This window comes from Somniosus microcephalus, unplaced genomic scaffold, assembly GCF_052327205.1.
Source record: "Somniosus microcephalus isolate GS21.2 unplaced genomic scaffold, FLI_Smic_1.0 scaffold457, whole genome shotgun sequence".
NCBI lineage: Eukaryota > Metazoa > Chordata > Chondrichthyes > Squaliformes > Somniosidae > Somniosus > Somniosus microcephalus.
The window spans coordinates 50,413-70,519 of NW_028225644.1; the positions used below are offsets into that span (position 1 = coordinate 50,413).

Sequence of the window (20,107 nt, forward strand, 5' to 3'; positions counted from 1 at the left end):
TCCCCAGGTACAGGGTAGAGAAGCGGTGATGCCCCACATTCCCCAGGTACAGAGTAGAGAAGCGGTGATGCCCCACATTCCCCAGGTACAGGGTAGAGAAGCTGTGATGCCCCGACATTCCCCAGGTACAGGGTGGAGAAGCGGTGATGCCCCGATATTCCCCAGGTACAGGGTAGAGAAGCGGTGATGCCCCATATTCCCCAGGTACAGAGTAGAGAAGCGGTGATGCCCCGACATTCCCCAGGTACAGGGTGGAGAAGCGGTGATGCCCCGATATTCCCCAGGTACAGGGTGGAGAAGCGGTGATGCCCCGACATTCCCCAGGTACAGAGTAGAGAAGCGGTGATGCCCCCACATTCCCCAGGTACAGGGTAGAGAAGCGGTGATGCCCCGACATTCCCCAGGTACAGGGTAGAGAAGCGGTGATGCCCCGACATTCCCCAGGTACAGAGTAGAGAAGCGGTGATGCCCCCACATTCCCCAGGTACAGAGTAGAGAAGCGGTTATGCCCCGACATTCCCCAGGTACAGGGTAGAGAAGCGGTGATGCCCCACATTCCCCAGGTACAGGGTAGAGAAGCGGTGATGCCCCCACATTCCCCAGGTACAGGGTGGAGAAGCGGTGATGCCCCCACATTCCCCAGGTACAGGGTAGAGAAGCGGTGATGCCCCGAGATTCCCCAGGTACAGAGTAGAGAAGCGGTGATGCCCCGGCATTCCCCAGGTACAGGGTAGAGAAGCGGTGATGCCCCGACATTCCCCAGGTACAGGGTAGAGAAGCGGTGATGCCCCCACATTCCCCAGGTACAGGGTAGAGAAGCGGTGATGCCCCACATTCCCCAGGTACAGAGTAGAGAAGCGGTGATGCCCCACATTCCCCAGGTACAGGGTAGAGAAGCGGTGATGCCCCACATTCCCCAGGTACAGGGTAGAGAAGCGGTGATGCCCCCACATTCCCTAGGTACAGGGTAGAGAAGCGGTGATGCCCCGACATTCCCCAGGTACAGGGTAGAGAAGCGGTGATGCCCCCACATTCCCTAGGTACAGGGTAGAGAAGCGGTGATGCCCCGACATTCCCCAGGTACAGGGTGGAGAAGCGGTGATGCCCCGATATTCCCGAGGTACAGGGTAGAGAAGCGGTGATGCCCCCACATTCCCCAGGTACAGGGTAGAGAAGCGGTGATGCCCCCACATTCCCTAGGTACAGGGTAGAGAAGCGGTGATGCCCCGACATTCCCCAGGTACAGGGTAGAGAAGCGGTGATGCCCCGACATTCCCCAGGTACAGGGTGGAGAAGCGGTGATGCCCCCACATTCCCCAGGTACAGGGTAGAGAAGCGGTGATGCCCCGATATTCCCGAGGTACAGAATAGAGAAGCGGTGATGCCCCCACATTCCCTAGGTACAGGGTAGAGAAGCGGTGATGCCCCCACATTCCCCAGGTACAGGGTAGAGAAGCGGTGATGCCCCGACATTCCCCAGGTACAGGGTAGAGAAGCGGTGATGCCCCGACATTCCCCAGGTACAGAGTAGAGAAGCGGTGATGCCCCCACATTCCCCAGGTACAGGGTAGAGAAGCGGTGATGCCCCCACATTCCCCAGGTACAGGGTAGAGAAGCGGTGATGCCCCGACATTCCCCAGGTACAGAGTAGAGAAGCGGTGATGCCCCCACATTCCCCAGGTACAGGGTAGAGAAGCGGTGATGCCCCCACATTCCCCAGGTACAGGGTAGAGAAGCGGTGATGCCCCGACATTCCCCAGGTACAGAGTAGAGAAGCGGTGATGCCCCGACATTCCCCAGGTACAGAGTAGAGTAGCGGTGATGCCCCGACATTCCCCAGGTACAGAGTAGAGTAGCGGTGATGCCCCGACATTCCCCAGGTACAGAGTAGAGAAGCGGTGATGCCCCCACATTCCCCAGGTACAGAGTAGAGTAGCGGTGATGCCCCGACATTCCCCAGGTACAGAGTAGAGAAGCGGTGATGCCCCGACATTCCCCAGGTACAGAGTAGAGAAGCGGTGATGCCCCCACATTCCCCAGGTACAGAGTAGAGAAGCGGTGATGCCCCCACATTCCCCAGGTACAGAGTAGAGTAGCGGTGATGCCCCGACATTCCCCAGGTACAGGGTAGAGAAGCGGTGATGCCCCACATTCCCCAGGTACAGGGTAGAGAAGCGGTGATGCCCCCACATTCCCCAGGTACAGAGTAGAGAAGCGGTGATGCCCCCACATTCCCCAGGTACAGGGTGGAGAAGCGGTGATGCCCCCACATTCCCCAGGTACAGAGTAGAGAAGCGGTGATGCCCCCACATTCCCCAGGTACAGGGTGGAGAAGCGGTGATGCCCCGACATTCCCCAGGTACAGGGTAGAGAAGCGGTGATGCCCCGATATTCCCCAGGTACAGGGTAGAGAAGCGGTGATGCCCCCACATTCCCCAGGTACAGAGTAGAGAAGCGGTGATGCCCCGACATTCCCCAGGTACAGAGTAGAGAAGCGGTGATGCCCCCCACATTCCCCAGGTACAGGGTGGAGAAGCGGTGATGCCCCCACATTCCCCAGGTACAGAGTAGAGAAGCGGTGATGCCCCCACATTCCCCAGGTACAGGGTAGAGAAGCGGTGATGCCCCCACATTCCCCAGGTACAGGGTAGAGAAGCGGTGATGCCCCGACATTCCCCAGGTACAGGGTAGAGAAGCGGTGATGCCCCGATATTCCCCAGGTACAGAGTGGAGAAGCGGTGATGCCCCCACATTCCCCAGGTACAGAGTAGAGAAGTGGTTATGCCCCGACATTCCCCAGGTACAGGGTAGAGAAGCGGTGATGCCCCGACATTCCCGAGGTACAGAATAGAGAAGCGGTGATGCCCCCACATTCCCTAGGTACAGGGTAGAGAAGCGGTGATGCCCCGACATTCCCCAGGTACAGGGTAGAGAAGCGGTGATGCCCCGACATTCCCCAGGTACAGGGTAGAGAAGCGGTGATGCCCCCACATTCCCCAGGTACAGGGTAGAGAAGCGGTGATGCCCTGACATTCCCCAGGTACAGGGTAGAGAAGCGGTGATGCCCCCACATTCCCCAGGTACAGGGTAGAGAAGCGGTGATGCCCCCACATTCCCTAGGTACAGGGTAGAGAAGCGGTGATGCCCCGACATTCCCCAGGTACAGGGTAGAGAAGCGGTGATGCCCCGACATTCCCCAGGTACAGGGTAGAGAAGCGGTGATGCCCCCACATTCCCCAGGTACAGAGTAGAGAAGCGGTGATGCCCCGACATTCCCCAGGTACAGGGTAGAGAAGCGGTGATGCCCCCACATTCCCCAGGTACAGGGTAGAGAAGCGGTGATGCCCCGACATTCCCCAGGTACAGAGTAGAGAAGCGGTGATGCCCCCACATTCCCCAGGTACAGGGTAGAGAAGCGGTGATGCCCCCACATTCCCCAGGTACAGGGTAGAGAAGCGGTGATGCCCCGACATTCCCCAGGTACAGGGTAGAGAAGCGGTGATGCCCCACATTCCCCAGGTACAGGGTAGAGAAGCGGTGATGCCCCACATTCCCCAGGTACATGGTAGAGAAACGGTGATGCCCCACATTCCCCAGGTACAGAGTAGAGAAGCGGTGATGCCACACATTCCCCAGGTACAGGGTAGAGAAGCGGTGATGCCCCCACATTCCCCAGGTACAGGGTAGAGAAGCGGTGATGCCCCCACATTCCCCAGGTACAGGGTAGAGAAGCGGTGATGCCCCCACATTCCCCAGGTACAGGGTAGAGAAGCGGTGATGCCCCCACATTCCCCAGGTACAGGGTGGAGAAGCGGTGATGCCCCCACATTCCCCAAGTACAGGGTAGAGAAGCGGTGATGCCCCCACATTCCCCAGGTACAGGGTAGAGAAGCGGTGATGCCCCCACATTCCCCAGGTACAGAGTAGAGAAGCGGTGATGCCCCCACATTCCCCAGGTACAGGGTAGAGAAGCGGTGATGCCCCCACATTCCCCAGGTACAGGGTAGAGAAGCGGTGATGCCCCCACATTCCCCAGGTACAGGGTAGAGAAGCGGTGATGCCCCCACATTCCCCAGGTACAGAGTAGAGAAGCGGTGATGCCCCCACATTCCCCAGGTACAGAGTAGAGAAGCGGTGATGCCCCCACATTCCCCAGGTACAGGGTAGAGAAGCGGTGATGCCCCCACATTCCCTAGGTACAGGGTAGAGAAGCGGTGATGCCCCCACATTCCCCAGGTACAGGGTAGAGAAGCGGGGATGCCCCGGTATTTCCTGGGGCTTTCCTACGAGGTGCCTTGGCATGAGACTGCAGGCAGCGTTTCTGGCCTCCTGCCTTTAATCACCTCTCCTAACACTCGTCTTGCCCTACACCCAGACAGTCTGGAGCGGGCAGAAAGACACAGCCTAGACTGGGGGGGGTGGGGAGCGGGGACTGGGTGAGGCAATGGGCGGCACTACTCATTCACATTCGGGAGCCGAGTTCAGCTTTCTGCTGTAACGGTCCTACGTGGTGTGGCCTGAGTCATGTTGCAGAGGCTCAGTGAGGCAGCACCGACCCATTGCTATACCTGATCTGGGAGTACCTGATGGGTGCTTGAATTCACAGCCATCCCAGCACAAGCATTCCTCAACTCGATGGTCAAACAAATTCACAAACATGTCATCTAAATGACACGTGAATTAACAACAGTTGGCAGAGGCAGTGTGGTATAACAAGATATATGGTACTTTAAACCATCTATTATAACTTGAGGCTTCGAGACCTACCTTGTAACCCTGCTCATGCAGCTGCTGTGCAGTGTCCAGGAACTTTGATCGGAATGAGCTCTGTGAAAGAAGTGAGCGTAAAGTGAGAATCTCAGTTCGGTCTGAATGAAGGTCTGTGCAGCTATTATAATCAACTCTGAACATCGGTCCTTGGTGTAAGGATCTCAGCAGAGCAGGTACTGTGGATTATCACTCTTCTGTCAGTGCCCATGTGGTGGATGGTCTGAGGCTCTCCCCAGCTCTGTGCGACCTGAAGCTGCTCTGTGACTGTCCAGAGTCTAAATGGATTCCAGTGCTGATCCCTGGGTTCGAACGTTAGCTTTAAGTGCAGTTTAAAGAAACCTTTTTTTTAATCCTGAGGTTACCACCCACGAGGTCCTGCTTTTTAAATTTAGCTCCTAGCTCTCGATATTCTCTTAGCAGGACCTCTGTTCCTTCCTAAGTCACTGGTCCCAACATGGACCACGACAACTGGATCTTTCCCCTGCTTTTCCAGGTTCCTTTCCAGCTGCTACAAGGTATCCCTTATCCTGTCACCAGGTAGGCAACACACCCTTTGGGGCTCTTGATCTTAATTGCGAAGGATGACACTTTTTTTTTTATTCGTTCCTGGGACGTGGGTATCGCTGGCACGGCCAGCATTTATTGCCCATCCCGAGTTGCCCTCGAGAAGGTGGTGGTGAGCCACCTTCTTGAACCGCTGCAGTCCGTGTGGTGAAGGTACTCCCACAGTGCTGTTAGGGAGGGAGTTCCAGGATTTTGACCCAGCGACTATGAAGGATCGGCGATATACTTCTAAGTCAGGACGGTGTGTGACTTGGAGGGGAACTTGGAGGTGGTGGTGTTCCCATGCACCTGCTGCCCTTGTCCTTCTAGGTGGAAGAGGTCGCGGGTTTGGGAGGTGCTGCCGAAGAAGCCTTGGCGAGTTGCTGCAGTGCATCTTGTAGATGGTACACACTGCAGCCACGGTATGCCAGTGGTGGAGGGAGTGAATGTTTAAGGTGGTGGATGGGGTGCCAATCAATTGGGCTGCTTTGTCCTGGATGGTGTCAAGCTTCTTAAGTGTTGGAGCTGCACTCATCCAGGCAAGTGGAGAGTATTCCATCACACTCCTGACTTGTAGCTGGTGGAAAGGCTTTGGGGAGTCAGGAGGGGAGACACTCGCCGCAGAATACCCAGCCTCTGACCTGCTCTTGTAGCCACAAGAGCAGTTAAGTTTCTGGTCAATGGTGACCCCCTGGGATGTTGGTGGTGTGGGATTCGGCAATGGTAATGCCATTGAATGTCAAGGGGCGGTGGTTAGGCTCTCGCTTGTTGGAGATAGTCATTGCCTGGCACTTCTGTGACGTGAATGTTACCTGCCACTTATCAGCCCAAGCCTAAATTTCATCCAGGTCTTGCTGCATGTGGGCATGGACTGCTTCATTATCTGAGGGGTTGTGATCCCCTATTAACTATCCCCTATAACTACAATCTTTCTATGCTGCTCCTCCACCCCTTGGAAAGCTCTCTGCTCAACAATGCTTGGTCAGCATTGTTGCTGTCCTTCCCGCAGTCTGTCTCCTCATCCTCACAGGTAGCTAGTACATTGTACCTGTTGTAGAGGACCAGTGTCTGCCGGACCTCCTTCCCTGCCTCCACCATATTTCCCATATCCTGCCGACTGTCCTTTAATGTGCTTTAATCAAGTAGTGTTTATAATTTATCAGTAATCTGTCTATCTCGGCTCCGATACTGTAGATTATAATTCACTCTTCTGCAGAATAGAATAGGTTGTAAAAGAGCAGCCCGAGACTACACCACTTCATTATTGTCGAGACTGAGGAACGAGGTGAAGGGCCAAAGGCCAGGGTGCAACTCACAGCTTGAAGATAACAGGAAATAATGTAGCAAGGGAGTCGAGGGTCAACATGCATTTTAACACACATAATAAGTATCATGACCAGGTTAGTTCTACAAACCCAAGCTCCCAGAAGATGGGGCACCAACGCTGAAGCCCAAGTTCCTTGGAAGCACAGGAATCAAGGGATATGGGGGGGATCGGGTGGGAAGGTGGAGTTGAGGTCGAAGATCAGCCATGATCTTATTGATTGGTGGTGCAGGCTTGAAGGGCCATTTGGCCGACTCCTGCTCCTGTTCTTATGAATGCAGAACTACACCTAAATGGCTCTTACATTGCAATAGTACCAACACTCAGTCAGCAATACTACCAAAAGTGAACCTACCAGAAGTTTATCCTGGGTGTTTCCCCTGGCTGAAGAGTCTAAAACCAGGGGGCTTGGTCTCAGGATAAGGGGCCGGCCAGCCATTTAGGACTGAGATGAGGAGAAATTTCTTCACTCAAGAGGGTGGTGAATCTTTGGAATTCCAGAGGGCTGTGGATGTTCAGTCGCTGAGTATATTCAATACAGAGAGCGATAGATTTTTGAATGTTAAGGGAACCAAGGGATATGGGGATAGGGCGGGAAAGTGGAGTTGAAGTAGAAGATCAGCCGTGATCTTACTGAATGGCAGAGGTTCGAAGGGCCTACTCCTGTTCCTATTTCTTATGTTCTTGTGTCCATATTAACTACTGATTCTCGGAGCTCGCTAGTATAAGTTCAGTGCTGCTGCTGAGCAGTGTGCTCATGTCAAAACGCACGGGAGCGGCCAGCATGTGTGTGCGCGTCAGTGTATCAACAATCGTGTATGCGCACCACAGTGGCTTTCATTCTTGGGAGATGGCCTACCCAGAGGCTGGCTCCACTTGAACGCAGAAAGCTGGGAACCAGGCGCACTAACAAGAGGCGAGGCCAAAATCAAACCCAAGGGTGCCATACGAGCGTCGTTACAAACACACGCAAAGGTCTGAGCCAGTGTGAGCTGGGCTTCCAGTGGGTGAGGCTGAAGCTAGTTTCCAAACTGTACCTGAATTCCAATTAGAATCCCTTTCTGAGGTAATCTGAAGCCAGTGGACAGGATCGCCTTCAGGAACGCAGAATAAATATTTGGCCCAAAGCAAGCAACCTGCAGAAACAGAAGCAGACCAATCCCATTCATTTGTTGCAAAATCAAATATTAAATACCTACACACTTGTATATATTTAAATAAAATTGCCAATGTTATTCTATTTGGCTCAGTGCTAGCACTCTCGCCTCAGAGTCAGAAGGTTGTGGGTTCAAGCTCCACTCCAGAGACTTGAGCACAAAATCTAGACAGGCACTTCAAACTCAGGATGACCCAAAGCACTTTACAGCCAATGAAGTACTTTTGAAGTACAGTAACAACAGAAAATGCTGGAAATACTCAGCAGGCCAGGCAGCATTCGTGGAGCGAGAAACAGAGTTAACGTTTCAGGTCTGGGACCCTTCATCAGAACTGGAAAAAGCTGGAGATGTAACAGATATTAAACAGGTGCACAATCAGGAAGGGGGGGTGGTTTAGGAGGGGAGGAAGGGATTGAAAGAACATACTGTGCTTATGTAAGAGGCAGGAAAGATAAAATGTTGCAAATGAGAATGGCAAAATCATACAGCATGAAAAATGGGGGCAGGGATTATTATCTGAAATTGTTGAACTCAATGTTGATTTACTTGTACTTCTCGCAATCTAGTATACTGTATTCGCTGCTCACGATGCGGTCTCCTCTACATTGGGGAGACCAAACGCAGATTGGGCGACCGGTTTTCGGAACATCTCCGTTCAGTCCGTAAGGGTGACCCTGAGCTTCCAGTCGCCTGTCACTTTAATTTTCCGCTTCACTCCCACTCTGATCTCTCCGTCCTCGGCCTATTACACTGTTCCAATGAAGCTCAACGTAAGCTCGAGGAACAGCACCTCATCTTTCGATTGGGCACTTTGCAGCCTTCCGGACTCAATATCTGTTACATATCCAGCTTTTTCCAGTTCTGATGAAGGGTCCCAGACCTGAAACGTTAACTCTGTTTCTCTCTCCACAGATGCTGCCTGGCCTGCTGAGTGTTTCCAGCGTTTTCTGTTGTTACACCAGGGATAACTTCCCTGCTCTTCTTCAAAATAGTGCCATGGGATCTTTTACGTTGACCTCAGAGAGCAGATAAGGCCTCGGTTTAATGTCTCATCTGAAAGACGGCTCCTCCAACAGTGCAGCTCTCCCTCAGCACTGCACTGGTGTGTCAGCCTAGATTTTTGTGCTCAAGTCCCTGGAGTGAGACTTGAACTCACAACCTTCTGACTCAGAGACAAGAGTGCTACCAACTGAGCCACAGCTGACACTCTAATGTTGATGTCATGAAAGGCGCTATATAAATACAATTAATTAATTTATTTTTCTTTCTACCCTCTCACCCTTTCCCTTTCTTCTGTCCCCAGGGCAACAGACAGTAAACATTTGGAACATGATGGTCATTGTTGGAATTACTCTCAGGCTAATCAGTAAAAGGAAGCTGTGTCAATGGAGATTAATGGAGTGTCGACATGCTGGTACCTCTCCAGTAGATGCCATCTCACAACGCAGAATTGGGTCAGCATCCCTCAGTCGCGGCCAGGAAAACATGGGAGCCTGCAAATGCCCAAAATAAACTTCTTAAAATGTATTATTTGCATGGATTTCTAAACCATTTAATGAGTGTGAACTTAACGCAGCATATGTACACCGAGGATGCCAAAGCCTTCTATATTATTAAACAATAGCACCCCTTGCAGTTGAAAACCAAAACTCACCATGTTCATTTTTCCAGTTACTCATATTTAGTGCAATGTCCTCAGGCTTGTCAAGTTTTGCAGTTTGGTGTAATATTGCAACCCATTTTGATTTTGTTGAGAATAAAGTTTGGGTGAAATCCCCAGAGATGTTGGTGTACAAATCCCCTCTCTTTCCTCCCTCAACACCTCTGCCTCTCCACCTCTTTCTCCACTTAAAATTTTTGATCACCTCTCCCAACTCTCACACCGTGGCTTATTGTCCGCACCATTGCTCCTTTTATTTATTGACCCCATACAGTGCTGCAGGAAGCTTTCCATGTCAAAGCCACTATGTAACTCCCTATAATGGGGGCTATAACACATTAAAATAGTTTGGTTAAAACATGTTAAAATGGCAGGCAATCTCATACGGACGTGCAGAATGTCCAATTGCTAACATTCGCACAGTGAGAGTACAGTGACGTATATTTGTTGTTGGGAAAAAAAACTCAAAATACAGTGGATGCAGTGACATATAAACAGGACACTTGGCATCACAACTTGACCTGCAACTGAGCAGAATTGATCCCAACTTTGTTGCCCATGTCTATTTAGTCAGGCCACTGGGTTTAGAAACAGAGAAACTTGTCCATTGTCCTCGGTGTGCACATCAACAACTTACATTTATGTAGTGCCCTTAACCTAGGAAAACGACCCAAAGCGCTTCACAGGAGCGTTATCGGACAAAAATGACACCAAGCCATATAAGGAGATATTAGGAATCATAGAATGGTTACAGCACGGAAGGAGGCCACTCGGCCCGTCGAGCCCGTGCCAGCTCTCTGCAAGAGTCCTTCAGCTAGTCCCACTCCCCCGCCCTTTCCCCGTAGCCCTGCAAATGTTTTTTTTTCAGGTACTTATCCAACTCCCTTTTGAAAGCCATGATTGAGTCTGCCTCCACCACCCTTTCAAGCAGTTTTTTGAACAAGGGTGGAACATTTGCAATTCTCCAGTCCTCTGGCACCACCCCTGATTCTAAGGAGGATTGGAAGATTATGGCCAGTACCTCCACGATTTCCTCCTTCACTTTCCTCAGCATCCTAGGATACATCCCATCCGATCCTGGTGACTTATCTACTTTAAGTACAGACAGCCTTTCTAGTACCTCCTCTTTTATCCCATCCAGTATCTCCTCTACCTCCTCCTTCACTATGTCTATGGCAGCATCCTCTTCCTTGGTGAAGACAGATGCAAAGTACTCATTTAGTACCTCAGCCATATCCTCTGCCTCCATGCATAGGTCTTCTTTTTGGTCCCTAATCGGCCCCACCCCTCCTCTTACTATCCATTTACTATTTATATGCCTGTAGAAGACTTTTGGATTACCTTTTATGTTGGCTGCCATTCTATTCTCATACCCTCTCTTTGCCCCTCTTATTTTCTTTTTCACTTCTCCTCTGAACATTCTATATTTAGCCCGATTCTCAGATGTATCCTCGACCTGACATTTGTCATACGCGCTCTTTTTCTGCTTCATCTTACTCTCTCTCTCTTTTGTCTGACTTTAGATGCCCTACCTTTCCCCCTAGTGGGAATGTACCTCGACTGTACCCAAACTATTTCCTCTTTAAAGGCAGCCCATTGTTCCATTACAGTTTTGCCTGCCAATCTCTGATTCCAATTTACCCGGGCCAGATCCGTTCTTATCCCACTGAAATTTGCCTTCCTCCAATTAAGTATTTTTACTCTAGATTATTCCCTGTCCTTTTCCATAGCTAATCGAAACCTTATGATATTATGATCACTGTTCCCTAAATATTCACCTACTGACACTTGCCCTACCTCATTCCCCAGGACCAGATCCAGCAATGCCGCCTTCCTTGTTGGGCCAGAAACATACTAATCAAGAAAGTTCTCCTGAACACACTTCAGGGATTCTTCCCCCTCTCTGCCCTTTACACTATTACTATCCCAGTCTATATTAGGTTAGTTGAAGTCCCCCATTATCACTACTCTAGTTCTTGCATCTCTCTGTAATTTCCCTGCAAATTTGCGCCTCCATATTTTCCCACTAGTTGGTGGCCTACAGAATACATCTAGTAGTGTAATGGTACCTCTGTTATTTCTTAACGCTAGCCAAATAGATTCTGTCCTTGACCCCTCCAGGGCATCCTCTCTCTCCAGCATCCTGCCTAAACACCTTATATCCAGGAATATTTAATACCCAATCCTGCCCTTTTTTGAGCCAGGTCTCAGTTATTGCCACAACATCATATTCCCATGTGGCTATTTGCGCCTGCAGCGCAGCAACCTTGTTTACTACGCTTCGTGCGTTCACATACATACACTGTAAACCCATCTTAGACCTACCTGCGTTCTCTCTTAGCCTGACCCCACCGAATACCTTACTATTTCTTGCTTTAGAGCTATCCGTCTCTCCCAATCCTTTATGCCCATTCTTTCTCCTTTCTAATGCTACATCCTGGTGCCCATCCTCCTGCCAACTTAGTTTAAACCCTCCCCAACAGCACTAGCAAACCTCCCTGCGAGGATATTGGTATCGGCTCTGTTGAGGTGCAACCCGTCTGGCTTATACAGGTCCCACCTCCCCCAGAACCAGTCCCAATGCCCCAGGAATCTGAAGTCCTCCTTCCTGCACCATCTCTGCAGCCACGCATTCATCTGCTCTATCCTCCTATTTCTATACTCACTCGCACGTGGCACTGGGAGTAATCCAGAGATTACTACCTTTGAGGTCCTGCTTTTTAATCTATTTTCTAGCTTCCTAAAATCTGCCTGCAGGACTTCATCCCTCTTTCTATATATGTCGTTGGTACCGATATGGACCACGACCTCTGGTTGTTCACCATCCCCCCTCAGAATGTTCGACAGCCACTCAGTGACATCCTTAACCCAGGAGGGTGGCTGAAAGCTTGATCAAAGAGTAGAATTTTAAAGGAGGACAGAGAAGTGGAGAGGCCAAGGGGTTTAGGGAAGGAATCAAACCATTTTGGGTCACTAACATCGCCTGGACGCTAAATATAGCGCTGGGAGAAAAATAGCGCCGGTGATCGCTAACTTCAGTTTCAGTGCCCCAAGAGGGAGATGGAGCACTAATTGAAGCGCTCCACTTCCTTCTTAGAGCGCTAACCCCGATAATCAGGGCAGTGCGTTCTGCAGTGCTATGCACTGGGCCACGTAGCGCTGCCACGTGGAAGGGCTCTTCCCCTCATTAAAGGGGAGGGCCCAAGCCCACAACTCTGCGGGGCCCTACCTGGACCACCGGGGAGCAGGGTGCCATGCCAGTAGCCCGGCACTCAAGAGTGCCAGGCTGCCAGGTCGCGGCACGGACCCTGCGTTCAAAGGCACAACGGGCCGCGACAAATAAGTCGGCTGATTTTCTTCCCCCGCCCACCACCTCCCCTTTAGTTACTGCCCTGCGAGCCTCCTGCCACTCCATTTCCACCCCCTGAATCAGTCGCTGTCACCGCCCGGCAGATTCAGGGGGCGCGGGCCAATTTTGCAGGCGGAGCAAAAACGGGGAGTTGCGTACTGTGATGACGTCATCATTGCCTGCGCAGCGGAGCGAGGCGCTACCAGTTATCGCCGCCGCTAAACTCCCACTGAATTTAGCGGGAGTCGTTAGCGGTGCCACACCCGGGCGAAAAGTCGATTGTGGGGGCGCTAACGAGAGGCGCAAATGCACAGCCCAATGTCTCACATTGACCAGCTAGGATTACTAGAGACTTGAAGCCAAGACTTTGATTTTAACTAGCTAATCTCCTGTGGTGGTGCTCAGGGGTCTGTGATGTTTGGCTGCGCAGGAGGTGGAAATTGAAAACAATAAACTGCTCAGAAAGTAGCAAGTGACCTAGCAGCTGACTAAAACTCAGAAATACCCTCCCACCAATTACAGACCTGTTCCACATAAACCTCCTAACAGCACAACACCGAGAATCTGCATTCTCTAATGGCACCACGTCCACAGGAATCAGAAGCCATCCGAACCCCATCCAGATTAACAAAGTGGTCGAATGCAGTGATGGAAGCCCTTGAACTGTACTAGTGTCGCTACCTCCTTCCTACCCAGCCTGTTGAAGGGATTGCTAATAGTACCTTGATGCCCACATATTCGGTAGGTATGATGGGGTTTTCCAGCGATGGCAGGGAAGACTCATCTATGCTTTCTCCAGTCATTACTCGTGTGGCCACATTGATGAGGTCAACTCCAATGGTCTTTGAGACAAAGGGGCAGGATCTGGATGCCCTGAGGTTACATTCAATCACCTAGCAACCAGTAGAGAAAGAATTAGGGAGAAAGAGTTAGTGGTTGGTCGTAACTGAGATTTTCAACAGCACAATTACTAAGTGGCTGGCAATTCAGCAGGAATAGATACACAGTAATGGCACAACATTTCAAAAGGACTTCCAGATAGAACAGTGCATACAAAAAGTGTGGAATCATTTGAGATAGATTGATGCTGCAATACGAGCAGTTGCACGTTTTTAGATGAACGCCTTTCCTCATCTGTATTTATCTTATGTTTATTATGGGAGGATAAGGAGAGATGTACAAATATTGAATTTCATATGTATTAGCAAACCTTTCAGTGTTCCTCATAAATATCTTCCAAATCTCATCTCTAGTCTCTCTCAAGACTCTGGGTTAATAGCCATCCATGGGGATTTATTTGTTTTGTCCAGCACTTTGTGACGTAATAAAGACTCACTACGCACTTGGTTGTACATAAAGCAAGGCTTTAATCGACTTGTAACAAAACATGGAGGTCTGGTTAGTAGTCACTAGCTTCCTGTTTCCAGACTGTCTCTGGCCAAGCTGGGCCCACGCCCGAGTATTTATACTTCTCGGGCGGCGCCCTCAGCTGGCCGTTCAGTAGTACTTCCTTGTAGAAGTTTCGATTTATGACATTTTGTTCTCTTTTATGTCAAAGTCATGAATTCAACTTGGGGAGGACATGTTCTAGTCCCATACTCCACCCTTCGTAAATAGTCCCATCGTCCATAAATTTGAACTCATCCAAAACTCTGCTGTCAGTAATCTAACTCGCATCAAGTCCCATTCACCCATCACCTCCGGTGCTCGCTGACCTACATTGGCTCCCGGTTAAACAACACCACGATTTTAAAATGATCATCCTTGTTTTCAAATCCCTCCATGGCCTCGCCCCTCCCTATCTCTGTAATCTCCTCCATCCACCCCCCCTCCCCCCACCACCGAGATATCTGCGCTCCTCTAATTCCGCCCTCTTGGGCATCCCAGATTATAATCGCTCAAACATTGGTGGCCATGCCTTCTGTTGCCTAGGCCCTAAGCTCTGGAATTCCCTGCCTAAATCTCTCCACCTCTCTCTCCTCCTTTAAGATGCTCCTTAAAACCTACCTCTTTGGCCGAGCTTTTGGCCATCTGCCCCAATATCTCATGTGGCTCGGTGTCAAATTTTGTTTGATAACACTCCTGTGAAGCACCTTGGGACGTTTTACTATGTTATATAAATACAAGTTGTTGTTGGGTAAAGAGCTCGTGGTCACTATAATCTCCTGGAACATACATTTCCCAGAATTCATCTTTCCCTGAATTGTCCTAGAATTTTTTGAATCTGTGTGTTTGCCAGTCCCAGGAGATTCCACGGTTGCCCTGCTGGTGGATGAGGCACATTGGGCGTCGTGTTACTTAGCTACAACATGGCTGAATGGGACAGACCCAATGGGCCAGCTGGTCTTTTTCCTATGTTCATACCTAGAAGTTCAGTGCTGAAAACAGTGGTTTATGGCATAGTGAAGTTATGCAATTCAACGGTTCTTGTGTGGCCAGTACTCTCAGTTCTCAAAAGGGAGTGCTGATTTCTTTGGCTCCACTTCGCCTGGACACTCCCATTCGGATACTGCATCAGGCCTGAATGAGAACTGAGCGTTGGAAAATTGCATTTTCCCCATAGCGGGTAGCTAACATGGGATAAATTGTGTGCGGAGTATTATGCACTGGTGATGTAATTTTCCCATTGACTCATGACAAGGACAGCGACAATACCATAGTGACCCAGAGGGCCTAAACAAGCACAAAACAACTAACTGGAGATACAGTTAAAACAAACATTCAGAGCATCGAAACACAGATGGAAATGATGAATGTAATGCAACCCAGTTTCTCTGGTTTACAATCCCATTAAATACAAGGGTTACACGTTTTAAACATGACGCAGCAGGTTGCTTACCATCACATCATTTCCTTTCACAAGAAACTGTACATTAAAAGGGCCAGAAATCTCAAATGCTTTGGATATCTTCCGGGTTGCAATTTTCACCTAAAACAGAAAGAATACAAAGGGTAATTACTGGGCGCCTGAGATTTCCCGGGTAATAACTGGGCCTGAGATTTCCCGGGTAATTACTGGGCCTGAGATTTCCCGGGTAATTACCGGGCCTGAGATTTCCCGGGTAATTACCGGGCCTGAGATTTCCCGGGTAATTACTGGGCGCCTGAGATTTCCCGGGTAATTACTGGGCGCCTGAGATTTCCCGGGTAATAACTGGGCCTGAGATTTCCCGGGTAATTACTGGGCCTGAGATTTCCCGGGTAATTACTGGGCCTGAGATTTCCCGGGTAATTGCTGGGCCTGAGATTTCCCGGGTAATTACCGGGCCTGAGATTTCCCGGGTAATTACCGGGCCTGAGATTTCCCGGGTAATTACTGGGCGCCTGAGATTTCCCAGGTAATAACTGGGCCTGAGATTTCCCGGGTAATTACCGGGCCTGAGATTTCCCGGGTAATTACTGGGCGCCTGAGATTTCCCGGGTAATTACTGGGCGCCTGAGATTTCCCAGGTAATAACTGGGCCTGAGATTTCACGGGTAATTGCTGGGCCTGAGATTTCCCGGGTAATTACTGGGCCTGAGATTTCCCGGGTAATTACTGGGCCTGAGATTTCCCGGGTAATTACCAGGCCTGAGATTTCACGGGTAATTGCTGGGCCTGAGATTTCCCGGGTAATAACTGGGCCTGAGATTTCACGGGTAATTACCAGGCCTGAGATTTCACGGGTAATTACTGGGCCTGAGATTTCCCGGGTAATTACTGGGCCTGAGATTTCCCGGGTAATTACTGGGCCTGAGATTTCCCGGGTAATTACTGGGTCTGAGATTTCCCGGGTAATTACTGGGCGCCTGAGATTTCCCGGGTAATTACTGGGCGCCTGAGATTTCCCGGGTAATTACTGGGCCTGAGATTTCCCGGGTAATTACTGGGCGCCTGAGATTTCCCGGGTAATTACTGGGCGCCTGAGATTTCGCGGGTAATTACCGGGCCTGAGATTTCGCGGGTAATTACCGGGCCTGAGATTTCGCGGGTAATTACCGGGCCTGAGATTTCCCGGGTAATTACTGGGCGCCTGAGATTTCCCAGGCAATTACCGGGCCTGAGATTTCACGGGTAATTGCTGGGCCTGAGATTTCCCGGGTAATTACTGGGCCTGAGATTTCCTGGGTAATTACTGGGCGCCTGAGATTTCCCGGGTAATTACTGGGCGCCTGAGATTTCCCGGGTAATTACTGGGCCTGAGATTTCCCGGGTAATTACTGGGCGCCTGAGATTTCCCGGGTAATTACTGGGCGCCTGAGATTTCGCGGGTAATTACCGGGCCTGAGATTTCGCGGGTAATTACCGGGCCTGAGATTTCCCGGGTAATTACCGGGCCTGAGATTTCCCGGGTAATTACTGGGCCTGAGATTTCCTGGGCCTGAGATTTCCCAGGCAATTACCGGGCCTGAGATTTCACGGGTAATTGCTGGGCCTGAGATTTCCCGGGTAATTACTGGGCCTGAGATTTCCTGGGTAATTACTGGGCGCCTGAGATTTCCCAGGCAATTACCAGGCCTGAGATTTCACGGGTAATTGCTGGGCCTGAGATTTCCCGGGTAATTACTGGGCCTGAGATTTCCCGGGTAATTACTGGGCCTGAGATTTCCCGGGTAATTACTGGGCCTGAGATTTCCCGGGTAATTACTGGGTCTGAGATTTCCCGGGTAATTACTGTCCCCAGCTTCTCAGCCAAGTGGCCATTCTCCATGTGTGGGCTCAGGCAGTTAGCATTTGCCCACAGGGGTTATAATGAGAGATTTTATTTCTCGGAGTCTGGGAGATGCAAAACAGCTCAAGTCATAAAGGCAATGATTTTCTAGAGAGCATCCAAGTCAGTTTCTGAAACATTGGGCCAGATCTAGCTGGAGTGGGGCATCTTGTGGCGTTAGTTAGTTAGAAAAATTTGATTGAGAGGGAAAAGACAGAAAAAGGAAAAAATATATATTTTATGTGACATTTAAAAAATCTCTAACCTTAATTTAGTACATGTAGGAATGAGATTGAACAGTTTAAATTGTTCCCTTTCTGGGCCAGAGAGGTTGACTGGCATTGCATTAACAATGATCATGTCATTAAAAAGGTATTTGCACTGTTAAGTTTCAGCCCTAACTTTCTGCAGAGAGTTTAATGGGCAATTAATGTGCAAATCCAGCAAGTTATTAAAAATAACGGGGTGACTAAGAGCGAGATGGCGTTTGTGTGAGGCTAATGGCGGAGTGGTATAAATCGACCAGCAAGTTCTGGAGAATCGAAACTCACAACTTAATCACTTAATCCTCTGAACCTGCTGGCTGATTTGTGCATTAATAACGCTGTGTGTCGTGAACTCGCCTTTACTTTTCCAGCAAGATCTGGCCCATTATGTTTTAACAGACTAGATTTAGTAATGAGTAACGAGCCAGAATCAATTAATAAGCTGACAGTAAGGGAGCATCTTGCACCATCTATTATTAGGCCGGGTCTTCTGTGCAAGCTCCTTTGTGTAACACAGGGACCCGGCTGCAGAGGAATGCAGCAACAATGGCCTGGCTTCTCATGACAAGATGCAACTGATCAGACAGCAGCGTCAGCGGCTCAGCTTTGTGGGTCTAACCTGCAGGTAAGGGATGTTATAGTTAGGGATGCTGCTGATGGAGGGAGAAGCTTATGTTTAGAAGTTTGAAGGGTGACCTAATGGAGGTGTTTAAAATGATGAAGTAATTCGATAGGGTAGATACAGAGAAACTACTTCCTCTGGTGGGGGGAGGGAAATCAAAAACAAAGGGGCATAATATTAAAATTAGAGCGCGGCCAATTTGGAGTGAAATCAGGAAGCAAGGGTAGAGGAAATCTGGAATCCTCTCCCCCAAGTGGCTGTGGATGCTGGGACAATTGAAGCTTTCAAAACTGAGATTGATAGATTTGTGTTAGGTAAAGGTATCAAGGGATATGGAGCTAAGATAAATGTAGGATAAATGCAGTTAAAATACAGATCAGCCATGATCTAATTGAAACGAACAATCTTGAGGGGCTGAATTGCTTCCTCCTGTTCCTATGTAACCACACAAGTGCCTTTTAGTGCCAATAGCAGGAAAACACTGTTTAATATATTAAGTTGATGACAGCGATGAGCAGATTCAGTTAAGTAGAGAGACCACAGAAGCTGGGATTGTTCTCCTCAGAGCAGAGAAGGTTAAGAGGAGATTTAATTGAAGTCTTAAAAGACATGAAGGGTTTTGATAGAGCAAATAAGGAGAAACGGTGTCCAGTGGCAGGAGGGTCAGCCACCAGAGGACACAGATTTAAAATAATTAGCAAAAAACCAAGGAGGGGAGGGAGGGATGAGGAGAAATATTTTTACACAGCGAGTTGTTGTGATCTGGAATGCACTGACTGAAAGGGTGGTGGAAGCAGATTCAACAGTGACTTTCAAAAGGGAATTGGATAAATACTTAAAAAGGAGACATTTAAAAGGCGATGGGGAAAGAGCAGGGGAGTGGGGCTAATTGGATAGCTCTTTCAAAGAGCCGGCACAGTCACGATGGGCCGAATGGCCTCCATCTGTGCTGTATGACTCTGACATTTGAGGGTTGCTCCCAACCTTCTCCAAGGCTCCTTGGCTGATGGTCTGCGTTGGAAGAATCAATGTCGCGTCACCAGAATGAACACCTGCATCTTCTACGTGCTCAGTGATAGCGTGCGCCAGCACCTGGTAGGGGCAGAAAAAAACGCTGCATTTAGCAATCAATTGTCACCAAGACCAAACATCAAACAAGTCGGTCCAATTAATCCAATATCAAACAAGGTGGCCCAATTAATCCAATATCAAATAGGGGGTCCAACTAATCCAATATCAAACAAGGTGGCCCAATTAATCCAATATCAAACAAGGTGGTCCAATTAATCCAATATCAAACAAGGTGGTCCAATTAATCCAGTATCAAACAAGGTGGTCCAATTAATCCAATATCAAACAAGGTGGTCCAATTAATCCAATATCAAACAAGGTGGTCCAATTAATCCAATATCAAACAAGGTGGTCCAATTAATCCAATATCAAACAAGGTGGTCCAATTAATCCAATATCAAACAAGGTGGTCCAATTAATCCAATATCAAACAAGGCGGTCCAATTAATCCAATATCAAACAAGTCGGTCCAATTAATCCAATATCAAACAAGGTGGTCCAATTAATCCAATATCAAACAAGGTGGTCCAATTAATCCAATATCAAACAAGGCGGTCCAATTAATCCAATATCAAACAAGGCGGTCCAATTAATCCAATATCAAACAAGGCGGTCCAATTAATCCAATATCAAACAAGGTGGTCCAATTAATCC

The 20,107-nt window shown here is 49.4% G+C and overlaps 1 protein-coding gene across 1 annotated transcript in view; it reads right to left on the bottom strand.

Moving 5' to 3' along the window:
• The window catches only part of LOC147081744 (carbamoyl-phosphate synthase [ammonia], mitochondrial-like), a 191,891-nt gene that overhangs the window by 13,883 nt on the left and 157,901 nt on the right, over positions 1-20,107 (bottom strand). Inside the window, exons 30-35 of the mRNA XM_085980727.1 lie at positions 19,367-19,474; positions 15,643-15,732; positions 13,526-13,696; positions 9,213-9,287; positions 7,675-7,773; positions 4,768-4,827 (exon numbers count right to left, since the gene is read on the bottom strand). Of these exons, the coding sequence (XP_085836853.1) occupies positions 4,768-4,827; positions 7,675-7,773; positions 9,213-9,287; positions 13,526-13,696; positions 15,643-15,732; positions 19,367-19,474 (603 nt within the window). The remainder of the gene's footprint in view (positions 1-4,767; positions 4,828-7,674; positions 7,774-9,212; positions 9,288-13,525; positions 13,697-15,642; positions 15,733-19,366; positions 19,475-20,107) is intronic.